The 17,082-nt window shown below is 38.9% G+C and overlaps 5 protein-coding genes across 7 annotated transcripts; 3 read left to right on the forward strand and 2 right to left on the reverse strand.

Moving 5' to 3' along the window:
* The first annotated feature begins 55 nt into the window (after nucleotides 1-55).
* On the forward strand, nucleotides 56-343 carry LOC109534201 (protein PET100 homolog, mitochondrial). Its single transcript, XM_019899775.2, has one exon. The coding sequence runs from the start codon at nucleotides 58-60 to the stop codon at nucleotides 277-279; it is 222 nt and encodes a 73-aa protein (XP_019755334.2). The 5' UTR covers nucleotides 56-57; the 3' UTR covers nucleotides 280-343.
* LOC109534200 (major facilitator superfamily domain-containing protein 9) lies at nucleotides 327-6,089 on the reverse strand. 2 transcript variants are annotated; one of them, XM_019899773.2, is made up of 5 exons: nucleotides 5,775-6,089; nucleotides 4,815-4,946; nucleotides 4,628-4,757; nucleotides 4,357-4,569; nucleotides 327-1,084 (listed from the first exon to the last, which is right to left on the reverse strand). In XM_019899773.2, exons 1-5 carry the CDS (start codon nucleotides 5,802-5,804, stop codon nucleotides 399-401), a joined length of 1,191 nt encoding a protein of 396 aa, XP_019755332.2. In that variant the 5' UTR covers nucleotides 5,805-6,089; the 3' UTR covers nucleotides 327-398. The 2 variants fall into 2 exon arrangements, with proteins under 2 accessions (XP_019755332.2, XP_019755333.1); XM_019899774.2 differs by lacking the exon at nucleotides 327-1,084 and adding an exon at nucleotides 3,467-4,222.
* A 584-nt stretch (nucleotides 6,090-6,673) lies between these two features.
* Nucleotides 6,674-9,533, forward strand: LOC109534197 (STAM-binding protein-like). Its single transcript, XM_019899768.2, has 8 exons — nucleotides 6,674-7,027; nucleotides 7,282-7,549; nucleotides 8,220-8,416; nucleotides 8,467-8,656; nucleotides 8,705-8,842; nucleotides 8,896-9,008; nucleotides 9,199-9,301; nucleotides 9,352-9,533. The coding sequence occupies exons 1-8, from the start codon at nucleotides 6,912-6,914 to the stop codon at nucleotides 9,409-9,411; spliced, it is 1,185 nt and encodes a 394-aa protein (XP_019755327.2). The 5' UTR covers nucleotides 6,674-6,911; the 3' UTR covers nucleotides 9,412-9,533.
* Nucleotides 9,524-11,263, reverse strand: LOC109534198. Of its 2 annotated transcripts, none has more exons than XM_019899771.2 (7): nucleotides 10,948-11,263; nucleotides 10,307-10,561; nucleotides 10,176-10,244; nucleotides 9,985-10,116; nucleotides 9,817-9,928; nucleotides 9,684-9,759; nucleotides 9,524-9,625 (listed from the first exon to the last, which is right to left on the reverse strand). In XM_019899771.2, exons 1-7 carry the CDS (start codon nucleotides 11,015-11,017, stop codon nucleotides 9,620-9,622), a joined length of 720 nt encoding a protein of 239 aa, XP_019755330.1. In that variant the 5' UTR covers nucleotides 11,018-11,263; the 3' UTR covers nucleotides 9,524-9,619. The 2 variants fall into 2 exon arrangements, with proteins under 2 accessions (XP_019755330.1, XP_019755329.1); XM_019899770.2 differs by having other exon boundaries at nucleotides 10,176-10,253.
* A 2,475-nt stretch (nucleotides 11,264-13,738) lies between these two features.
* LOC109534199 (CDGSH iron-sulfur domain-containing protein 2 homolog) lies at nucleotides 13,739-16,006 on the forward strand. The gene is made up of 3 exons (XM_019899772.2): nucleotides 13,739-14,163; nucleotides 15,462-15,673; nucleotides 15,739-16,006. Exons 1-3 carry the CDS (start codon nucleotides 14,067-14,069, stop codon nucleotides 15,823-15,825), a joined length of 396 nt encoding a protein of 131 aa, XP_019755331.1. The 5' UTR covers nucleotides 13,739-14,066; the 3' UTR covers nucleotides 15,826-16,006.
* Nucleotides 16,007-17,082: the final 1,076 nt, after the last annotated feature.

The raw sequence follows: 17,082 nt of genomic DNA on the forward strand, positions 1-17,082 counted from the left end.
CTTCCGGACAAAGAGGCTCAAATAGTAAGGAATTCTGGAAATATCGTATTTCTAGTAATGGGAGGCTGGAAGCTTGAAGTGGGCAAAATGGCCATGTATGTCACATTTCCGGTAATAATGTTCTACTACTTCAACCAACCCGCCCTCTTTGAGGAATGGGTGGTCAAGACCAAGAGGGAAATCTACCCGCCAGATAATCCAGAGAAGCGAAAGGCCCTTGAGGAGTCTTTCCGACTATCCAGGGAAAAGAATGCCGTATCTGCTGATGATCTAGTGTGACTTGCGTGATTGTTAAAGCACGTTTGATTTAGATTGTAATACAAATGTTTCTGTTTAAAATTAATCGAGTTTTATGTTTATTAACAACTCCCTCCGTCCCTCCATACAATGGGAAAATCCTACTGTCGTTTGCTCTTTTGCGTGTAAGCCACTAGGATGGAAACCGCAATGGGAATCGTGGCAGAAATCAGGACAATTCTTTGTCCATACTGCTCGGCGATTAATCCAGATACAGCAGGCACTAAAAACGAGGCCAAAGGCATCACATTTTCAAAGGCAGCCAGCACTTTGCCCCTGTCGTCGTCCCGAGTTTGAATCGTGATCATTTCCGGTAGTTTCACATCCAAAATGAACCGCGGAACGCATAGAACGACCATAAACACGAAGAACATCGAAGCGTTAGTGGAAATGCTCAATCCAACGAAGCTCACCATCAACATCAAGCATCCACTGATCACCAGTTGGAGGTCCGGGATGTTATCAAACACATTCTTCAGTTTCATCTTCAGTAGATTAATAGCGATGGATAGAAGACTGACCATCAGCAGAAAATACCCCATGTAGCGGCCCTGGATGTTGAATTCATTTAGCATAATCAAGCCAACGTTGGCTGTAAACACCGTAAGGCTCAAATCGTAGCCGGCCTTTATGATAAAAAGGTTTTTGTAGCGGGGCCACGATATGGATTTGATATCCACAGCGACTCGCTTCAGTTCCAAGGCTCCTTTTCTGAGCAGCGATTGGTCAGTTTGTTTTTTGCCTTTGGGCTTTTTTGCATCCGGTGTTAGGGCGTAGTATGTCAAAGCTGGAAAAAAGAACAGTTAGTCGGTCTGAATTAGGCTGTTTCAAGTAGATTAGTACGGAAATTTGATGGTTTGAGTTATCCTATACCTACGGGTTGAGGTGGATCGCGGGTAAATGTACATATACGGCAAACGCGAGTTTGGATTGTTCTGAAAATTTGGCTATCAAAAATCAAATATTTTCAGCAATACAGGAATATCATCATCTTTGCTATTTTAATCGCGACACTTTATATATAGTACTATTTTTTGTTTTCCATCAAAACCTAAGAGAAAATGAAATTTCTTGAAAATTCCTGAAAATCCGTGGAAGATCTTGCCCACTGATGATCTTGTGATCCTGAAAATCCGTGGATGCCTTTGATTTTGAAATCCGAATAAAGTATTTTTGTTCTACTGGAAGTTGCCGAATTTTCATAAATTTTGCGTTGCAGTATTTTCCACCCTGTAGAAACTATCTGCAACACAGCGTTTTTTCAAAATCACCTGCAGAGCGAAAAATTATTGAACCAGAAAAGGAATCAAACAAAAATCTAATCGTTCACAGCAATTCAATTAAAAGTTATCCAGTTCCAAAATTAGAGCAATGTATGGTAACTCACGTTTTCCGTATACCTACCTAAGTGCCATCAACCGTGAGCCACCCTGTATATTAAACCATTGCAGCCATAAATAATTATGCGGTGAAGAGCAGTTAGTATGTGCGAGGTCATTACTTTTAAAACACAGTGTTAAGTATACCTACTAACCATTTGGAGCCTCTATTAGACCTGGGTAACACTGTGTTGAGTTGCGCTATTGAGTTGTTGCCGGTTTCTGACTTTTAATGGTTTTTGGAGAAAAACGGGAGGAACTTATTTTCGTTTCTGTCCCGAATTCGACACTAAAAAAAGTTTTTGTAAAATTTTTACAAAGCTATAAATATATCTTGTAATTTTTCGCTTAAAAGACCTCCAGATCGTCAGTATTTTTAAGTGAAACGCTACAAAATAGCGCGTTTTTGAGTAGAATGTAAAGAAAAAAATCAGTCAAAACTGAAAAACTACATGTTTAAAAAAATCGTAACTTCTAAACAGGGGCAAGTGCGCACTTGAAGATTTTCCTTGCGGTAGTGAACGTTTGCATCCTAGAACCGAGAATTTTTCTTGAAAATTGCACTGAATGTTGATTTTTTGCTGCTGCTTAAGCACGAGTCTAAAAATAAAAGTTTCCAGCGAAAGACGCGATCTCCGTAAAAAAATCGTAACTTCTAAACGGGGGCAAGTGCGCACTTGAAGACTTTTCTTGCGGTAGTTAACGTTTGCATCCTAGAACTGAGAAATTTTCATTGAGGTCGCACTGAATGTAAATTTTTTGCTGCTGTTTAAGCACGCGCCTAAAAAATGTTGGTGTAGAGCAAAAGCGCGCTCTCCTTAAAAAAATGAGAGCAAAGGGCGGCGAATTTTCCAAATAATTTGTTTTGCATTTGCTCTGGTCGTTTTCGGTTTTGGAGAAAACGCCCATGGTTTTCTGGGAAAAACGGGAGGAACTTATTTTCGTTTCTGTCCCGAATTCGACGCTGAAAAAAGGTTTTGTAAAATTTTTACAAAGCTATATATTTATCTTGTAATTTTTCGCCTAAAATACCTCCAGATCGTCAGTATTTTTAAGTGAAACTCTACAAAATAGAGCGTTTTTGAGTAAAAAGTAAAGGAAAAAATCAGTCAAAACTGAAAAACCACATTTTTTAACAAACTCTACAGTCTTAGAGATATGGAGGTGACGCGATTTCCAAGTAATCTGTTATAAACTTCCGCTTATTCTGTTACTTTTTTGACAGAAAATTATTTGATTTTTGTTCCAATTTCGAAGCTGGGAAGAGATTTGAAAACTTTTTACAAAGCGGCGAGGAATTCGAAATTTATTTCATAATTTTTATATATTAATTAATAAAGATTGTCAGAGCATTTTTAAATGACACTTTAGAAAATTGAGCATTTAGAAGAAAGAGCAACTTGGCTGAAACTGGCAAAAGCCTGAAGTTTTGAAGAAATTTTAAAAATATTATTAATAAATGGCCCTTAAAATAATTCTAAAAACAAGTAAAAAAAGTCGACACCATTTTCCCAGCAACCGAACTGAGTTACTGCGCCGGTGCGTTGGGTTGGCGCACAAAGCCCTTTGCGTAGCACTGCGCCAACTCCTAAAAGTTCACCAGGCTTAGTTGGGAGTTATCCAGGCCTAGCCTCTATGGCTTGCTTGAGTAGTTTTTATATCTTCGAGGCATTTCTAGAAAAGCTTCCAACTGTTCTTCGATCATACTTCCATTCTATTGCATGGAATATTTGAGTCCCTTTCATGGATGGATAGCTACTGGTCCTTCCCAGGCGACTGACTCGCATTAGTTATCAGAAAAATATTTTTATTACAAAAAACGATAAAATACAGCACATTTCCAGTACAAATCATAAACATTAATGATTATTCAGTCTTGCCAATCGCTTTGTATGCGATCAAACTAGCTGCACTAATAGGAATGGCTGCTGAGCCAATGATAAACCTGAGGCCGAGCAGTTCTGCTAGCGCTCCAGTCAGAATAGGCGCTATAAACATGCTGATGGAATTCAAATTTTCAAATGCGCCAATCACTTTGCCTCTGTCCTCGGATGTGGTTCGAGTGGCGATCATTTCGGTCAGGGTGGTATCCATGGACGCTCTACAGAAGGACATGATTCCCATAAACAGCACGAACACGCTCAATGATCCGGACACGCCCATCGCGACATAAGAAACCAATAGAATGACTCCAACGCCTGTGATTCTGCTGTAGTCGCTCGTATTGGCCAGGGCGCTTTTGAGCCTTATTTTCAAAAGACCAGAGGCGATTCTACATAAGCTGCTAATGACGAACACGTAGCCGATAGTGCGGCCTTTCACTTGGAACTCGTTGATCAATGTGAGACCAACGCTGGTGAAGATGATGGCTATACTGAGGTCATAAAAGCCTTTGATGCAAAACAAACTCTGATAGCGAGACCATGAGATGGTTTTCATGTTAACGACAGCTGATCTCAGTTTGCTGACTGCTTTAGATGAAAATGAAACGTCAGCGAATTTGTCTTGAGTCTTTGTATCGTCCGATACTGTTTGGAATGCGATTGCTGAAAAGAAAAGTTGCGTTTCACATTTCCATTGGTGCAAATCCACCAATAGAAACATTAACTACCAACTGGTGATCGGTTTGCTCTTTTGATTGTTGTTAATCTTGTGTTGGACTCTGAAGTTGGAAACTTACCAGCAGAAATTCCAGTGACGGCCGCCATCATTAAAAAGGACATAGCGAACCCATTTTTCGCCTCACTCAAGAACCCACTGGAGACGGACCCCACCAAGAACCCAACGGAAATGAAAAAGCCATTTTTGCCGAAAAACGCCTTTTTTTCCTCGGACGTTCTATAAGTGTCTGCTACAATGGAGCGAAGAAGAATTCCCACCGGACTGCCCAAAGCTGAAACAGTCGCAAGTTTAACATTTCCGTTGCTTAATTGAGCGAATAAGCAACCTACAGCCGACTAGTTTGCCTACGAACACCAACCATACTGAGGTGGAGGCTGCCAGAATGACGCTCCCAACTGAGCTGGCTATCAAGCACTTGAGCAGCAGCCCCTTTCTTCCCACTTGGTCGCTCAAGCTGCCCTAAATAAAGCCGGGGGGTTTGAGATGAGGCTAGTTGGGGTATCTTGGTTTACCTACCACAATGGGGTTCCATAGTAAACTAACCAAAGCTCCACTGGAGTTGATGAGCCCCAAAGTAAATGGGGATCCCCCAACCGATCTGACAAAGGCGCTGAATACTGGTAGGGCGATTGCGATATTTAGAATGTCCTGGAACAGACTGGCATTGAGGAGGTTTTTCATGTTAAAAGTGAAAAGGTTTAGTAGCTCTAAAGGACTTTGGAGAAGCGTCAAAATCAAGTAAGAATATTTTGCTGCTCGGCCGCCGTTTGTTTAACGTTAATTCCACAGTGCCCAAAATCGCTGAATAAATCCTAACAAATTATTTATAAAGAAACCTCCAATTAAAATACGATGCTTTTAAGGGTCAATTCTTCAACCGCTTGAATAAACATTAATTATTGCTTAATCAGACCAGATTTTCGTCAGAAACTTCAACGGGGAAATAGAGCAAATTTGACTGTACGAATACGGTTGGAGAAATTGAGGCAGCCCTGAAAAACGATTTTTGGAGAGACCTCAAAATAAAGAATAAAAATGTTTAAACATTATTCATACAGATTTTACAGAGTTATACAACAGGTAAAAATATACTTGAAGAAAGTACCTGATGGTGGCCGGCGATTGCACCAATATAATTGCTAAAGTACCGATTATATATCTATATTGCGACTTAAACGTGTTGAATAGTTAAACTATCCGTTTTAAGTGCCAATCAATGAAAGCAACTTTCGATAAAAAAAAACAACCTTTCCGTTCAACTCTTCGTGTTTATATTTCATCCAAAATTTCAATTCGTTTTTGTTTTGATAATAGGGCAAATAACACAGTTTTTTTTGCTACACTTGAAATTGTCTTGAAATGTTTTCTAGGGGTATAAGTGGCGCTCTGAACTGGGAAACCATCAGTTCAACCAGAAGAATCGTTCTTTTTCTGTCTTCGGGAGTTTTTACATTTACTCACAAAAAAATCACTTACCAAAACGAAGAGCGCATATAACAAGTTCATGTTCAATCACTGTGCACCCAGGCGCTATCCAGATATGCAGGCACGAACTTACTGAATGATCACTCAACAGCAGACCTCAAAACTCCCGGAGCCTACTGAATATTCCTCCTCATTCTCGCTTATATCACCATATCTTATCATGCAGGTATTTGAAAGCCGATAACATCAGCATTACATGCAAATCTGAACTCAATCACTCTGAAATGCTTGAGATCGGCGCAATTTGTGGAAAATAGTTGACTTAGTTGTCTGGTTCATCCTTGACTGCTAATCGCAATCAACAATTCAAAAAGTTAACACTTCATACGGACATGGGACGACATTGGAATATTAATTTTAATTACCAGGGAACCGCAAAATTATGCGCGAACTTAATCGTTGTTAAGCTCGATATTTACGGTTTTAAAATTTTCAAATTGCGCTCAGCTCAAATTTCTGTTGTCTATAAATAATTATTTGAAAATTGCGCTAGCGGATGTTATCGCGATTCTTTTTTATCACTTTTTACAATAATAAATTCATAAACGCACTCAAAAGCATCGCAAATTGAAACTTAATCGGTCTATGTTGCGCTAAAATGCGTGCGCTTTAATTGCTTTTGTGCAAACTGAACTTGGACCGCCGATATTTACTTATTTGCTTTAAATGTTAGCTGACGGCTGTTTTTCAAGCAATTTATTGTTTTTTTTATTAGTGTTTTTGGTTCTGGAATTTTTTTAGTCTATAGACAAAATGCATTGGTGATGGTGAAACCCGTAAATTAAAGTATTTTTAATATATTTAATTTTCTATTTTTCAGACACTGTGTAAAATTTGTTTTTTACATAAATATATACACTAACAAAATAATAGTACCTAATGCCCTAATGGACTTGCCGTCCAATAACCCATCGCTTTTCTTCCCATGCTCCTAAAAAAGGACACAGCATTTTGGCAGCCTGACAGTGCCATTCTAACCTAGAACTGTGTGCAGAACCAAAACAAATAATATTGGGTGGTATTTTCTTATGAGTCACAAAATGAGTTGTAAACGAATAATCGACCAACCATTAACTGGCGTAACTCCTTAGTTTGTAAAGTGCACCTTGGTTGTTCTTCGGCTGAGAGATGGCGAAGAGTAAAATTTCCCTGATTCTGGACAGTATCGAGCCCCAGGAGCGTTTGAAAAAATTAATCACCTACAGTAATTTGATTGAAGTGGAGCCCCATGTGCCCCCCAAACGGTAATTCTTGCATTCATTGCTATATTCATTATCAGGATTAGTTTCTAGAAGAATATCTAAACACTTGCCAAAGCAAATGCACTTAAGTGCTTGAGTACTCTTCCAGATAAGGAATGCTCGTGCAACATTTCTAAATAAAAATTCCTTAATTAAGTGGCTAGAACTTCAGTAATTTCGATTTTTCATCGAACACCCGAATTTCTATTCAAACATTTTCCAAGCAAACCTGCGTCTAACTGAATGTATTCGTCCAGATACTACAGATCAGGCCTGGAAATGGTTCGCATGGCAAACGTCTACCATGCGGAAGGAAACCTGGAGAATGCCTACTGTTTGTACCTGAAGTTCATGACTTTGTTTCTGGAAAAGATTAGGAAACATCCGGAGTTTAGCAAAGTCCCAGCTGATATGCGTGCAGCCAATCAGGCAAAACTGCGGGAAGTGTTGCCCAAAGCCGAGAAACTCAAGCAACAGTTGCTCGAAATCTACAAAAGGGACTATGAGCTTTATCTGGGGAAACTGGTAAGACTTTGGGTGTCACAAACAGTGCAGACGCAACGTTTTATTTTGCTGGATTTGCTAAGTGTCCTTTAGGCAGATTTTATTGCACAACAAATGAATTTTGGGATACTCGTGCATATCAAAAACTTGTTGTGTGATTTTAACACTTTTGCAGAGATTTAATTTTTCGATTTCCTCATTGGCCATCAGACCATCTATACAACCAAAGTTGCTCTGTCTTTGCCTTAAAACTTTCGTCCAAAATTCGCTATGGTTAAGCAAAAGTTAATGTCGACTCGCGTATCACAAGCTTCTTCAAAAATCGTTCTTCTGGGTGTCTTCAACGCCTTTTATTGCGTTTGTAGGGTCAACTTTGCTCTATTTCCTCAATAAGGTTTGAGGCAAAAATCTTCTCTTTCTATGAAGAATCGAATGTTTGTTCCAGTGTATATCCAAAACCCATCCTTTAGATTTGAGGCCTTTTCAAAAATTCTAGTTGTCGATATCCTTGATGCGTTTCAGGTCATCTATAGAGCCAAGCTTGTTCTATTTCTCGTTGAATTTGCAATCTAAAATTTGGTCTGGTTAAGCAGATATTTTTGTTTGAACAAGCCGTCTTCCATGTAGCCAAATAAATCGTTGTGTCTGATCCGCCATCAAAAGTCTGTAAATTTGGACAGTTGCTTTGCAGATACGACTGGAGCAAGAAGGTGAAGAGAGAAGAAAGGCTGAACTAAAGAAAAAAGAGCCCTCCAAACGACAGCCAAGTGCTGCGCCTAGAGAGTTTGTAACCGCGGAAATTCCAGCAGCAATTGATAGTGTTAACTATCCAGACCCGAATTTGGACGCAACCCCTTCAGCCCCAGATCTGCCTCCATCCTATGAAAAGTATTCACGCAAATACGTCCTTTCCTTCGGCTTAATTGGCTTTGTTTCAGAGACTTTATTCCCCCAGTTCCCACATTTGATAGAGGCAAAAAGCCGTCGTCTGAGTCACTAACGAAGTACGACACTGATACTCTAAGGGCCGTTTTAGTGCCTGCGAAAGTAATGACTCTCTTCCAGAGTCTCGCGCAAAACAATACGGATAAAAACGTGGAAACTTGCGGCATTTTAGCCGGAAAGCTTGTAAGTATGCGACAAGAGTAATGGAGAAAATCTCATGGGATTTGTTAGGAAATGAATCAGCTGATCATCACCCACATGATAGTGCCCAAGCAAAGCGGCACTTCCGACTCATGTGCCACAACTAATGAAGAGGAGATTTTCGACTACCAAGACCACCATAATCTCATTACCATTGGATGGATTCATGTAGGTGTTTTTTATTTTCGGGGGGCTTTGGGTGAAAAGGCAGTTTTTTGCAGACTCACCCCACTCAGACAGCGTTTCTGTCCAGTGTCGATATGCACACTCATTGCCCTTACCAGCTACTCATGCCTGAAGCCATTGCTATTGTTTGTTCGCCAAAGTATCAAAGGTAAGTTTTTTTGCTTTGCTGCCATATTTTCAGCTTGTCCATTACATTGCTATTGAAGAGACAGATTCAAGTAGCGCGACTGTTTTTGCGTGAAGAATTTTTCCATTAGCAATAGAACCCCTCTTTTTGCCGCCTATTCCCCAAGTGCTTTTCCTCATTGCCTCGTTTTAACAATCTCCGCATATTGAAGCTCCGGATTCTTCATTCTCACCCCCAATTACGGGCTGCAATACATCGCAAACTGCAGGAAGGTCGGGTTTCATCCGCACCCTACAGATCCTCCCCTTTTCAAGGTAAGTTTTCCTCCCTACAGTTTCAACTGCCATAATTGTTCTATTTGCAGCATGCTGATCATGTACGGGTGGAAAATGCCCCACTAGACATTCTTGATTTGCGCAAATAACTTTCACTGTTTAACCGTGCTGGGATGGCATTTTTCCATGTGTTTAATCGCATTTGGGTTTTGCACTGCGTTAAATATATTAATGTGATTCTAGGGTAAATAAAGGCTTTTGTAAAGTTTTACACTTAAGTTTATTTACAGCCTAAACAGTTTGAACAACTTGCCTTAAAATTAACGTGGTTTTACCCTAAGTTTCTTTGGTGTGACTTCAAATCTGCAACGATTTTTTAAATTTACATTCGAAATATACATTTTCGAAGCTTTGAACTTACCGTGAAGTGTTTCATATCATTGGGTTCTGGAATTTCTTCGGCGCTTACCAGCAGTGTCCGGCTTCCGTATCTATTCCTGTAAACATTACGTTTTTTAGGGTTTTGAGCTTTTATCCGTGACCTTAAGACTTACTCCAGATACTTCCTCCATAAGAGTAGAGCGACGTAGCAAATAACCGCCAAAATCACCAGTATGGTCACCAAAAGAACCGCCAACGGTCCGTGTGAAAACTCGCTCACATTGTCTAAAATTTCAATGTTTGCAGCGCCAACAGATTCATTTTGCTTGTCAATCAATTACCGTCTCGGTGGCTCCTTAAGACATCTTCAGTTATTTCCCCATCTTCAATAAATTCGGCTTGATTTGCGATTTTGTCGGGAATATGCTGGGGAAATTCTGGCTCTAGTGGATGCTGATGTTCTTCCACTGCGTCTACAAAGACAAAATTCCATGGACTAATTTAGGATTTTTTCTGGCTTTGAAGCATTTACCTAGTTGCTCTTGAGTGCGGTTCAGTAGATCGGCCACTTCCGTATCAACACCCTTTTCACTATAGTCGTCTTGACCGTCTGAGCGAATGAAAAACTCATTCAATCAGCAACAGCATCAAAAAATCACTTACCAAATCTGACTGGGCCTGTTTCGGAAGAGTCGCTCCTCATCAAGCACTCAGGCCTTATGGGGGTGGATGGGTCTGAAAAGTTTGCCGGTAAAGTGCAGTTAGCGCGAATAGCTGCTAATCTTGATGGCGGCGGAAGATCAAAATTTCCCAATCTAGAGCTATTTTCGGGAATTGATACTGGTGTTTCTTCACTGTTCTTCGCCTGCTGAGTTTCACCCACATCTTCCAAGATTCTCTGGTCTATGTGATGGCCTTCTAAAACATAAAACAGCATAAATGTCTTCAAGCATCGATGTAAATCAGCAATTCAAAACAGCAACGCTGGTAATGATAGAGAAAAAATTGCGCGGCATTTTTTAATGATAGTTATTAGGATTTAACCAATTTTTTTATGGAAAATTACTGATTATTAGCGCCGTTTTCTTAAAAGCATAGTTGAGGAATTCATTGGCAAAAACACCTCTAAAAAGTAACTTTTAGACAGATTTATCCAGCCCTGGAAAAGTGATCCTCTGATTAATTTCCTTATCAATTCAGCGCAAACATTACACGAATGACATGGTTGCAAAACATTAATGCATGTTGCGCTTCTAGTGTCTTTGTTGGATTAAAATCCCCTAGACCAAAAGTGGGTAACTTACCTTCACATTTGGCCACCAAAACCGCATAAATTACACAGAAAACTACACTGAAAAACTGCATTTTGCGCATTTTACCTTGCTTGTTGGTTCAAGTATTCGGTACATATGATGGAAAAGCAACTGGTACGTATCACAAATAGGTAAGTCGCTATAAAATGATAAAATGTATTTATTGTGCGATTAAAAGCTAAGATAATGGCTGGCGTGTTAGACTTGCCATCGTATTCAGTATTCATTAGCCAACTGAGAGCAGTTGCCTGATGAATATCGACTTCTCAGGCATTTATTTCATTGACTGGTTTTTTTACTTTCAAGTTCACGTTTCAGTCGTCATAGTGGATTGGGTAGTAAATTGGTTACTCATATGATTCGTCGATTTGATGATGCATAGTTGATGCGGGATTTTTTTTCAAAACGCGCGCGTTACTGTTTTGTAAATTAATTATACGATATTTCACTAACAATAAAACGTTTGCTGAACGCCTGATCAAGCTTGCTTTTCAATTTCTAAAGCGGTTGCTCAGAAATGAACTTCAGTAGAGCATGGGGCGAAACTGAAGATCCGGCCATCAACATTCCAAAGTTGACAAATTAATTCTGAATGAAGCACTTTCTCGAGTGGAACCAAATGTAGACCGCAATTAAACTGGATGCTCAGAAATCCTCTTTTGAAGAGATTGATACCAAATGGAAAAACGGCGCACAAACTTGTCAAAGCTGAAGAGTTAATTATGCAGGATCCGCCTGCTTCGATGGAATCAAACATTAAACACAAGCCCACTAATGATTGATGATCGACCACTGAAACCCGCTTTCTGGTATTTACAGTGGCTGATCAGAAATGAGCTACTTTAAAGAATAATGCAAAAATGAAAAATTGCCAATATATTTTTCAAAGTATAATTGAAAACCCGAAAGACCGCTCCTAGTTTTCCCAAACTTTATGAATGAGCCACTCGCTCAAACTGAACCAAATTCGCAGCACGGACGAACAGAATCCTCTTTATCGACTCTGGTAACTGCTATTCCGATACCTGATTTGCTTACGCAGAAATATACTTTTGAATAGCATGGCGCCAGAAGAGAAAACCGCGTAAAACATTCAAAAGTTTCAGAAAAATCTATGAAGTAACTACTTACTGGAATGGAGCCAAACCCAGAAGGATAAAAAAAATATATTTCTTTGTCGTTAATCAAATGCGTTTTCGTATACCCAGACTGGTTGCTACTGGAGCATAGTGCAAAAAGGAAAAACCGTGCAGAAGCTTTTCAAAATTTAAGAATTAATTATAAAGAAACCACTTGCGCAAATAGAACCATATTTGCACCACTAGTGAAGAGAAGCTTCCTTTATCAGTTCGGGAAAACGCTCTTCTTACATCTGATCTGCTTGCTAAGAAATGAGCATCTGAAAGCCATGGTGCAGAACAGTAAGTCAGCGCAAAAGTTTTCGAAAATTAAGAAATAATTCTGAAGAAATTGTTGCAAAATCGAAAGCGGTTGCTCAGAAATGGACTTGAGAAGAGCATGGGGCAAAACTGAAAATCCGCCCATCAACTTTCCAAAGTTGGCAAATTAATTCTGAATGAACCACTTTCTCGAGTGGAATCAAATGTAGAGCGCTAATAAACTGAAGATTCCTTTATCGATTGCTCTAAACCGGATTCCGATATCTGAAGTGGTTGCTCAGAAATGCTCTTGAATAGATTGGTGCGAAATGGAAAAACGGCACACAAACTCCTCAAAGCTGAAGAGCTAATTAGGCAGGATCCGCCTGCTCCAATGGAATCAAATTGAACACAAGCACACTAATGATTGATGATCCACCATGTATTAGAAATGAGCTTCAGAAAGGTGAAGTGCAAAAAGGTGAATCCGCCAAATAACTTGAAATTGTGCACAATAATGGATCGAAATTTAACTTGCTAGGAAAATAAATCTTCCTTTATCGACAGCTCAAAGCGAATGTCTGATACCTAAATCGGTTGCTCATAAATGAGCTTTACAAAAGCATGGCGCCAAAAAAACGGCAAATAAACTTTCAGAGTGACTTATAAATGAACCACATTAGCTGAAATGGTGTCAGATCCTTACAGCTTTTACCAGCAAAATAAAGCTCTCATCGATTTCTGAGGCTATCATCTCCATTTCTGAGTGGGTTGCTTGATAAAGAGCGTAACGCAAAAAGCAAAAAATTGCTTAGTTTAAGACTAAATTATGAAGGAAGCAGGAATTCAACCAAATTTACGTGCCGTAGAAAATGGGTCTCTTGATCGACAACGCGAATTTATTTTCTGATACTCGCAGTGATTTCTCAGAAATGCTCTTCTGAAGAGCATGACGTACAAATAAAAAATCGCGCATAAAGTTTCCAAAGTCAAAGAATGATTTATGAAAAAACCACTTACTCGAGTCGAACCAAATTTACACCATGAGTGAATGAAAACTTTCTTAACCGACTGCAGAAACCCGAAGTGTATAATTTAAACCGTTGAACAAAGTTATAACGGTTTTTTTTGACAACGATGCCAATTAAGTCTTGTCAAAATGCGACAGGTGATGTCAGTGTCAACCGAAGTGGTCTGAGGATGAGTTTCCCAACCCTCAAACTCTCCTCTTTTGGTTCACACTACGCCCTAGTTTATATACAGGGTGTCGTCGTTTGTATTCTACTCCTTTAATCAACTCTGCACCCAGTAAGAATTTGAATTTAAAAATGGTAAAAATTACCCGTATGTGTTTATGAACCAAGCACGCCACTGCTTGTTAGATGATTAGCAAATATTACTTAATCAAGCAATTCATTGAAACTGAGTAAATTAGCGACATGAAATTAATCTTTGCCAGATTTATTTTATTTTCGAAATATCTCGCCAGCAATCGCATCGCTTTGGTGGAGCACAAGTGCGGTTTGTCTTAACCCGAGTGATCAGCTGTTTAATATTAGTGCTTCGTGCGGTTTGGGCCGACCTTACTGCCACTTCCGAGCATCGCATTTCTACATACAAGCACGCAACTATTTTTAGTTTGGGTTAGTTTGGGTTAACTGAAAAACCAGTTGTATTTGTACCAATTTGTACTAATCGTCGTGTAACTTTAGTTAAATAACAAAATCTAAAATGCAGCTTATTGCGCATTTAGTGAAAGTGTCCGTTCCTGATTATCTGGCAAATCTACCCATTCCCGACAGTATTGGAGGCTGGTTCCGGCTTGGATGTAAGTATGAGTGCAAAAAGTCGTTATTTTTAGTGAGTACAATGCTTGTGATGTCAAAACCCCTTTATATCCAGACTTTTGCAAGCATAACCTCAAAATAATTAGGTGGCCCCCTATTATAATACTCGGTTTTTGTGGTTGCCCCGTTGTGGCTTTTAACAATTTCATGATAACGAAGATAAATTTGCATTGATACACGTTTTTTTGGGAAACTGAAGAAAGCAAAGTTCACTGCGCTGTTGCCCAGTGTCGCAAAGTATTCAAGAGCTTCAGGAAACCGATTTCTATATGAATAAACTCCCAAAAAAAACTAAACACAATCAGTCCAAGTGCAATGATGGGAGAGCAGTTGGTGTCCATTACGTTATATGAATGGTTTTTTATTTAAATAAGTAGGTTTGCTCACAATCCGGCAGCATTGGATGTTCTATCTAAATACGACACCTGCTAATGACCCTTAAAATGTGTTTTTAAAAGTAGTTAACAGTGGCGGAGCGAGCGCCAAATTTTCGGATTCATAAATTGCTTTTTTTTCTTAATTTTAAAACCATCGCTAACAGGTTAGTTTGTTTTCTTTTCAACTCGCAGAATTTTTATACGCTTGTCTTTTTCTAAGGCCTTTGAAGTTAATTGTACAATCTTGTTTTCAATGTGGATTGCTCCACGCAAATATTTGGCTCGGTCTAGCCAAGGTAAATGCAATTTGAAAATGCGATGTTTGCTCAGCAGCTAATCCCAATATTTGCTGGTTTATTTGCAGTCACAAGTTTGAAATTCTGAATTTTTTCTGTGGAAATTGGCGCAGTTTGCAGGACGAAATAAAGCGGCAAACGTGTGTTTTAATTTTAATCACTCCTAAAAGAATCTGCAAAAATTGTTTAAAACTGGGAAATTTTCAACAATTTAAACTTGTTTAGACAGATTAAATCGCCTTAATGCAAACAGTCTCTATCTATTTCCAAATATGACTGAGAAATTTTTGGGTAAAATGCGTCACAACTTGTTTATATTACAAAAACTCGGAGGAGCATTGTCCCTATTTATTAGATTTAATCCGAAACGTTAGCAACCCGCCTCGTCCTATAAAAAATACAAATAAGTCTTCGGACGCACAATGATATACACATAACAGAGTCTTTCACACCACGTCCAACTTTTAACTCTTAAGCATGCCCAAGCTCATTGTTACACTTGTCCAAAACGTGTCAAGCTTGTCAAGGAGGTGTCACCCCTGTCAAGAAACTGTCATACTTGTCAAATTATCACGAAACCGTTTTTCAATAACTCTAATTGTACAGTTAAGGATTGGCTGTCTTTGGTGCCTCCTACGGCTCTAGCAGCCGGCGTCGGTTACACCATTTACTTGGCTTATTGCCCCAAAGCCAGGAAATGCGGCTCAGGACGTTGCAACAACGCCATCCAGCTCACCAATCCCAAAGTAGTGGATACTATCGATGTGGAAGACATCACTGATAAAGCGGTGTTTTGCCGATGTTGGAAAAGCAAAAATGTAAGCACGAAACTGAATAGAGAAAAATTGGGGATTTTTTTTAAATTTTCGTCTTCCTGTTGCAGTGGCCGTATTGTGATGGATCTCATGCAGCTCACAACAAGGAAACCGGCGACAATTTGGGCCCAGTGATTGTTAAGAAACCCCAGTAGATTATTTTTTTAAATTGATTTAATTATTTTTTGTTGTTTTTATCTGCCAAATTTGTGCCACGCCCTACCCAAGCTGGCATTTAGTAGTGGCTTCTGTGCGTACGTTTATTAAGTATTTGAGTATTTGAAAGCGAAGAGTGTTTGATTTTCCATTAAAGCAGGCCTTAGAGGACGCCAATTATGTACTGTGTTTCAATTAAAGTCGGTTTTTGCTATTTTTTTAATTCGCTGAATCCAACTGCAAAGGATTTGAACATGATACATACAGGATGTCGCAATAGGGATGGTAAGTGGCTGTATCTCGGAAAGTATGTGTTGCAGTGATCGGAAAAAAAATTGATAACAAACTTGAGGAAAAGAATTTGCTGGAAATTATTTTGAAATTTCTCAGATGACCACTAGATGGCGTAATTGCATTGGTATTTTAAAAAGTCAATTTTCTACAGAAATTGTCCCTATAAGTGAAACATCTAGTAAGTTTAGCCAAAAGATCATATAAAACCGTATTACTTTCCTTACGAACTTTTTCCCTAACTTGTCAAAAAAAGGGTGGGGGGAGTGTCAAACCGCTTAATTTAAAGAAACCTGTAATTCCGAAACGGTGTTTTTTGTTTTTTGACTGATTTCAAAGTTTTTGCTATCAATTGAAAGAGCAAGCGAGCTTAATCATTTTCGAAAAAATTTATTTGTTTTAATTTTTCACAAAAATTTCAAATACTACCATTAGGTTATTTTACACGCATTCGAAAGCACAAGAAAATGTTGACTAAACCGCAAAAACCACATCTTAAAATAATGTCTGAACTCGAGTTAATACTAGAAAATAATAAAGGTTGCCTAATTCAAATAATTCAAGTAGGAATTATCCCTATAAGTGAGGCATCTAGTAAGTTTGAAAATAGTGGGAAAAAAACCACATTTTTTCTTCCAAAGCCTACTTTAGTTATTCGAATTAGGCAACCTTTATTACTTTCAAGTATTAAATCGATTCCAGACATTATTTTAAGATGCGGTTTTTGCGGTTTAGTTAATTTTTTCCTGTGCTTTCGAATGCGTGTAAAATAACTTGACGGTAGTATTTAAATTTTTGTGAAAAATGAAAACAAAGAAATTTTTCGAACAGCGGATTTTCCGAAAATGATTAAGATTACTTGCTCTTTCAATTGATAGTAAAAACTTTGAAATCGGTCAAGCCGTTTCGGAGTTACAGGTTTCTTTGCATTAAGCGGTTTGACTCTCCTCCACGCTTTATTTGAC

The sequence above is a fragment of the Dendroctonus ponderosae genome, unplaced genomic scaffold (assembly GCF_020466585.1).
Source record: "Dendroctonus ponderosae isolate FM_Combo_2020 unplaced genomic scaffold, Dpon_F_20191213v2 Dpon_F_20191213_1, whole genome shotgun sequence".
NCBI lineage: Eukaryota > Metazoa > Arthropoda > Insecta > Coleoptera > Curculionidae > Dendroctonus > Dendroctonus ponderosae.

Excerpts from the sequence above, each read along its gene's own strand:
- LOC109534201 (XM_019899775.2), top strand. The coding sequence starts at position 58 with ATGGGAGGCTGGAAGCTTGAAGTGGGCAAAATGGCCATGTATGTCACA.
- LOC109534200 (XM_019899773.2), bottom strand. The coding sequence starts at position 5,804 with ATGAACTTGTTATATGCGCTCTTCGTTTTG. Across the intron at positions 4,758-4,814 it reads TACTATGGAACCCCATTGTG|GGCAGCTTGAGCGACCAAGT; the intron begins GTAGGTAAACCA and ends GGCTTTATTTAG. Across the intron at positions 1,085-4,356 it reads CGTCACTGGAATTTCTGCTG|CTTTGACATACTACGCCCTA; the intron begins GTAAGTTTCCAA and ends TCTTTTTTCCAG.
- LOC109534197 (XM_019899768.2), top strand. The coding sequence starts at position 6,912 with ATGGCGAAGAGTAAAATTTCCCTGATTCTGGACAGTATCGAGCCCCAG. Across the intron at positions 7,550-8,219 it reads AGCTTTATCTGGGGAAACTG|ATACGACTGGAGCAAGAAGG; the intron begins GTAAGACTTTGG and ends GTTGCTTTGCAG. Across the intron at positions 8,657-8,704 it reads GCATTTTAGCCGGAAAGCTT|GAAATGAATCAGCTGATCAT; the intron begins GTAAGTATGCGA and ends GGGATTTGTTAG.
- LOC109534198 (XM_019899770.2), bottom strand. The coding sequence starts at position 11,017 with ATGCGCAAAATGCAGTTTTTCAGTGTAGTTTTCTGTGTAATTTATGCG. Across the intron at positions 10,117-10,175 it reads CCGCACTCAAGAGCAACTAG|ACGCAGTGGAAGAACATCAG; the intron begins GTAAATGCTTCA and ends TTGTCTTTGTAG. Across the intron at positions 9,760-9,816 it reads TTATGGAGGAAGTATCTGGA|GAATAGATACGGAAGCCGGA; the intron begins GTAAGTCTTAAG and ends TAATGTTTACAG.
- LOC109534199 (XM_019899772.2), top strand. The coding sequence starts at position 14,067 with ATGCAGCTTATTGCGCATTTAGTGAAAGTGTCCGTTCCTGATTATCTG. Across the intron at positions 14,164-15,461 it reads AGGCTGGTTCCGGCTTGGAT|TTAAGGATTGGCTGTCTTTG; the intron begins GTAAGTATGAGT and ends CTAATTGTACAG. Across the intron at positions 15,674-15,738 it reads GATGTTGGAAAAGCAAAAAT|TGGCCGTATTGTGATGGATC; the intron begins GTAAGCACGAAA and ends TTCCTGTTGCAG.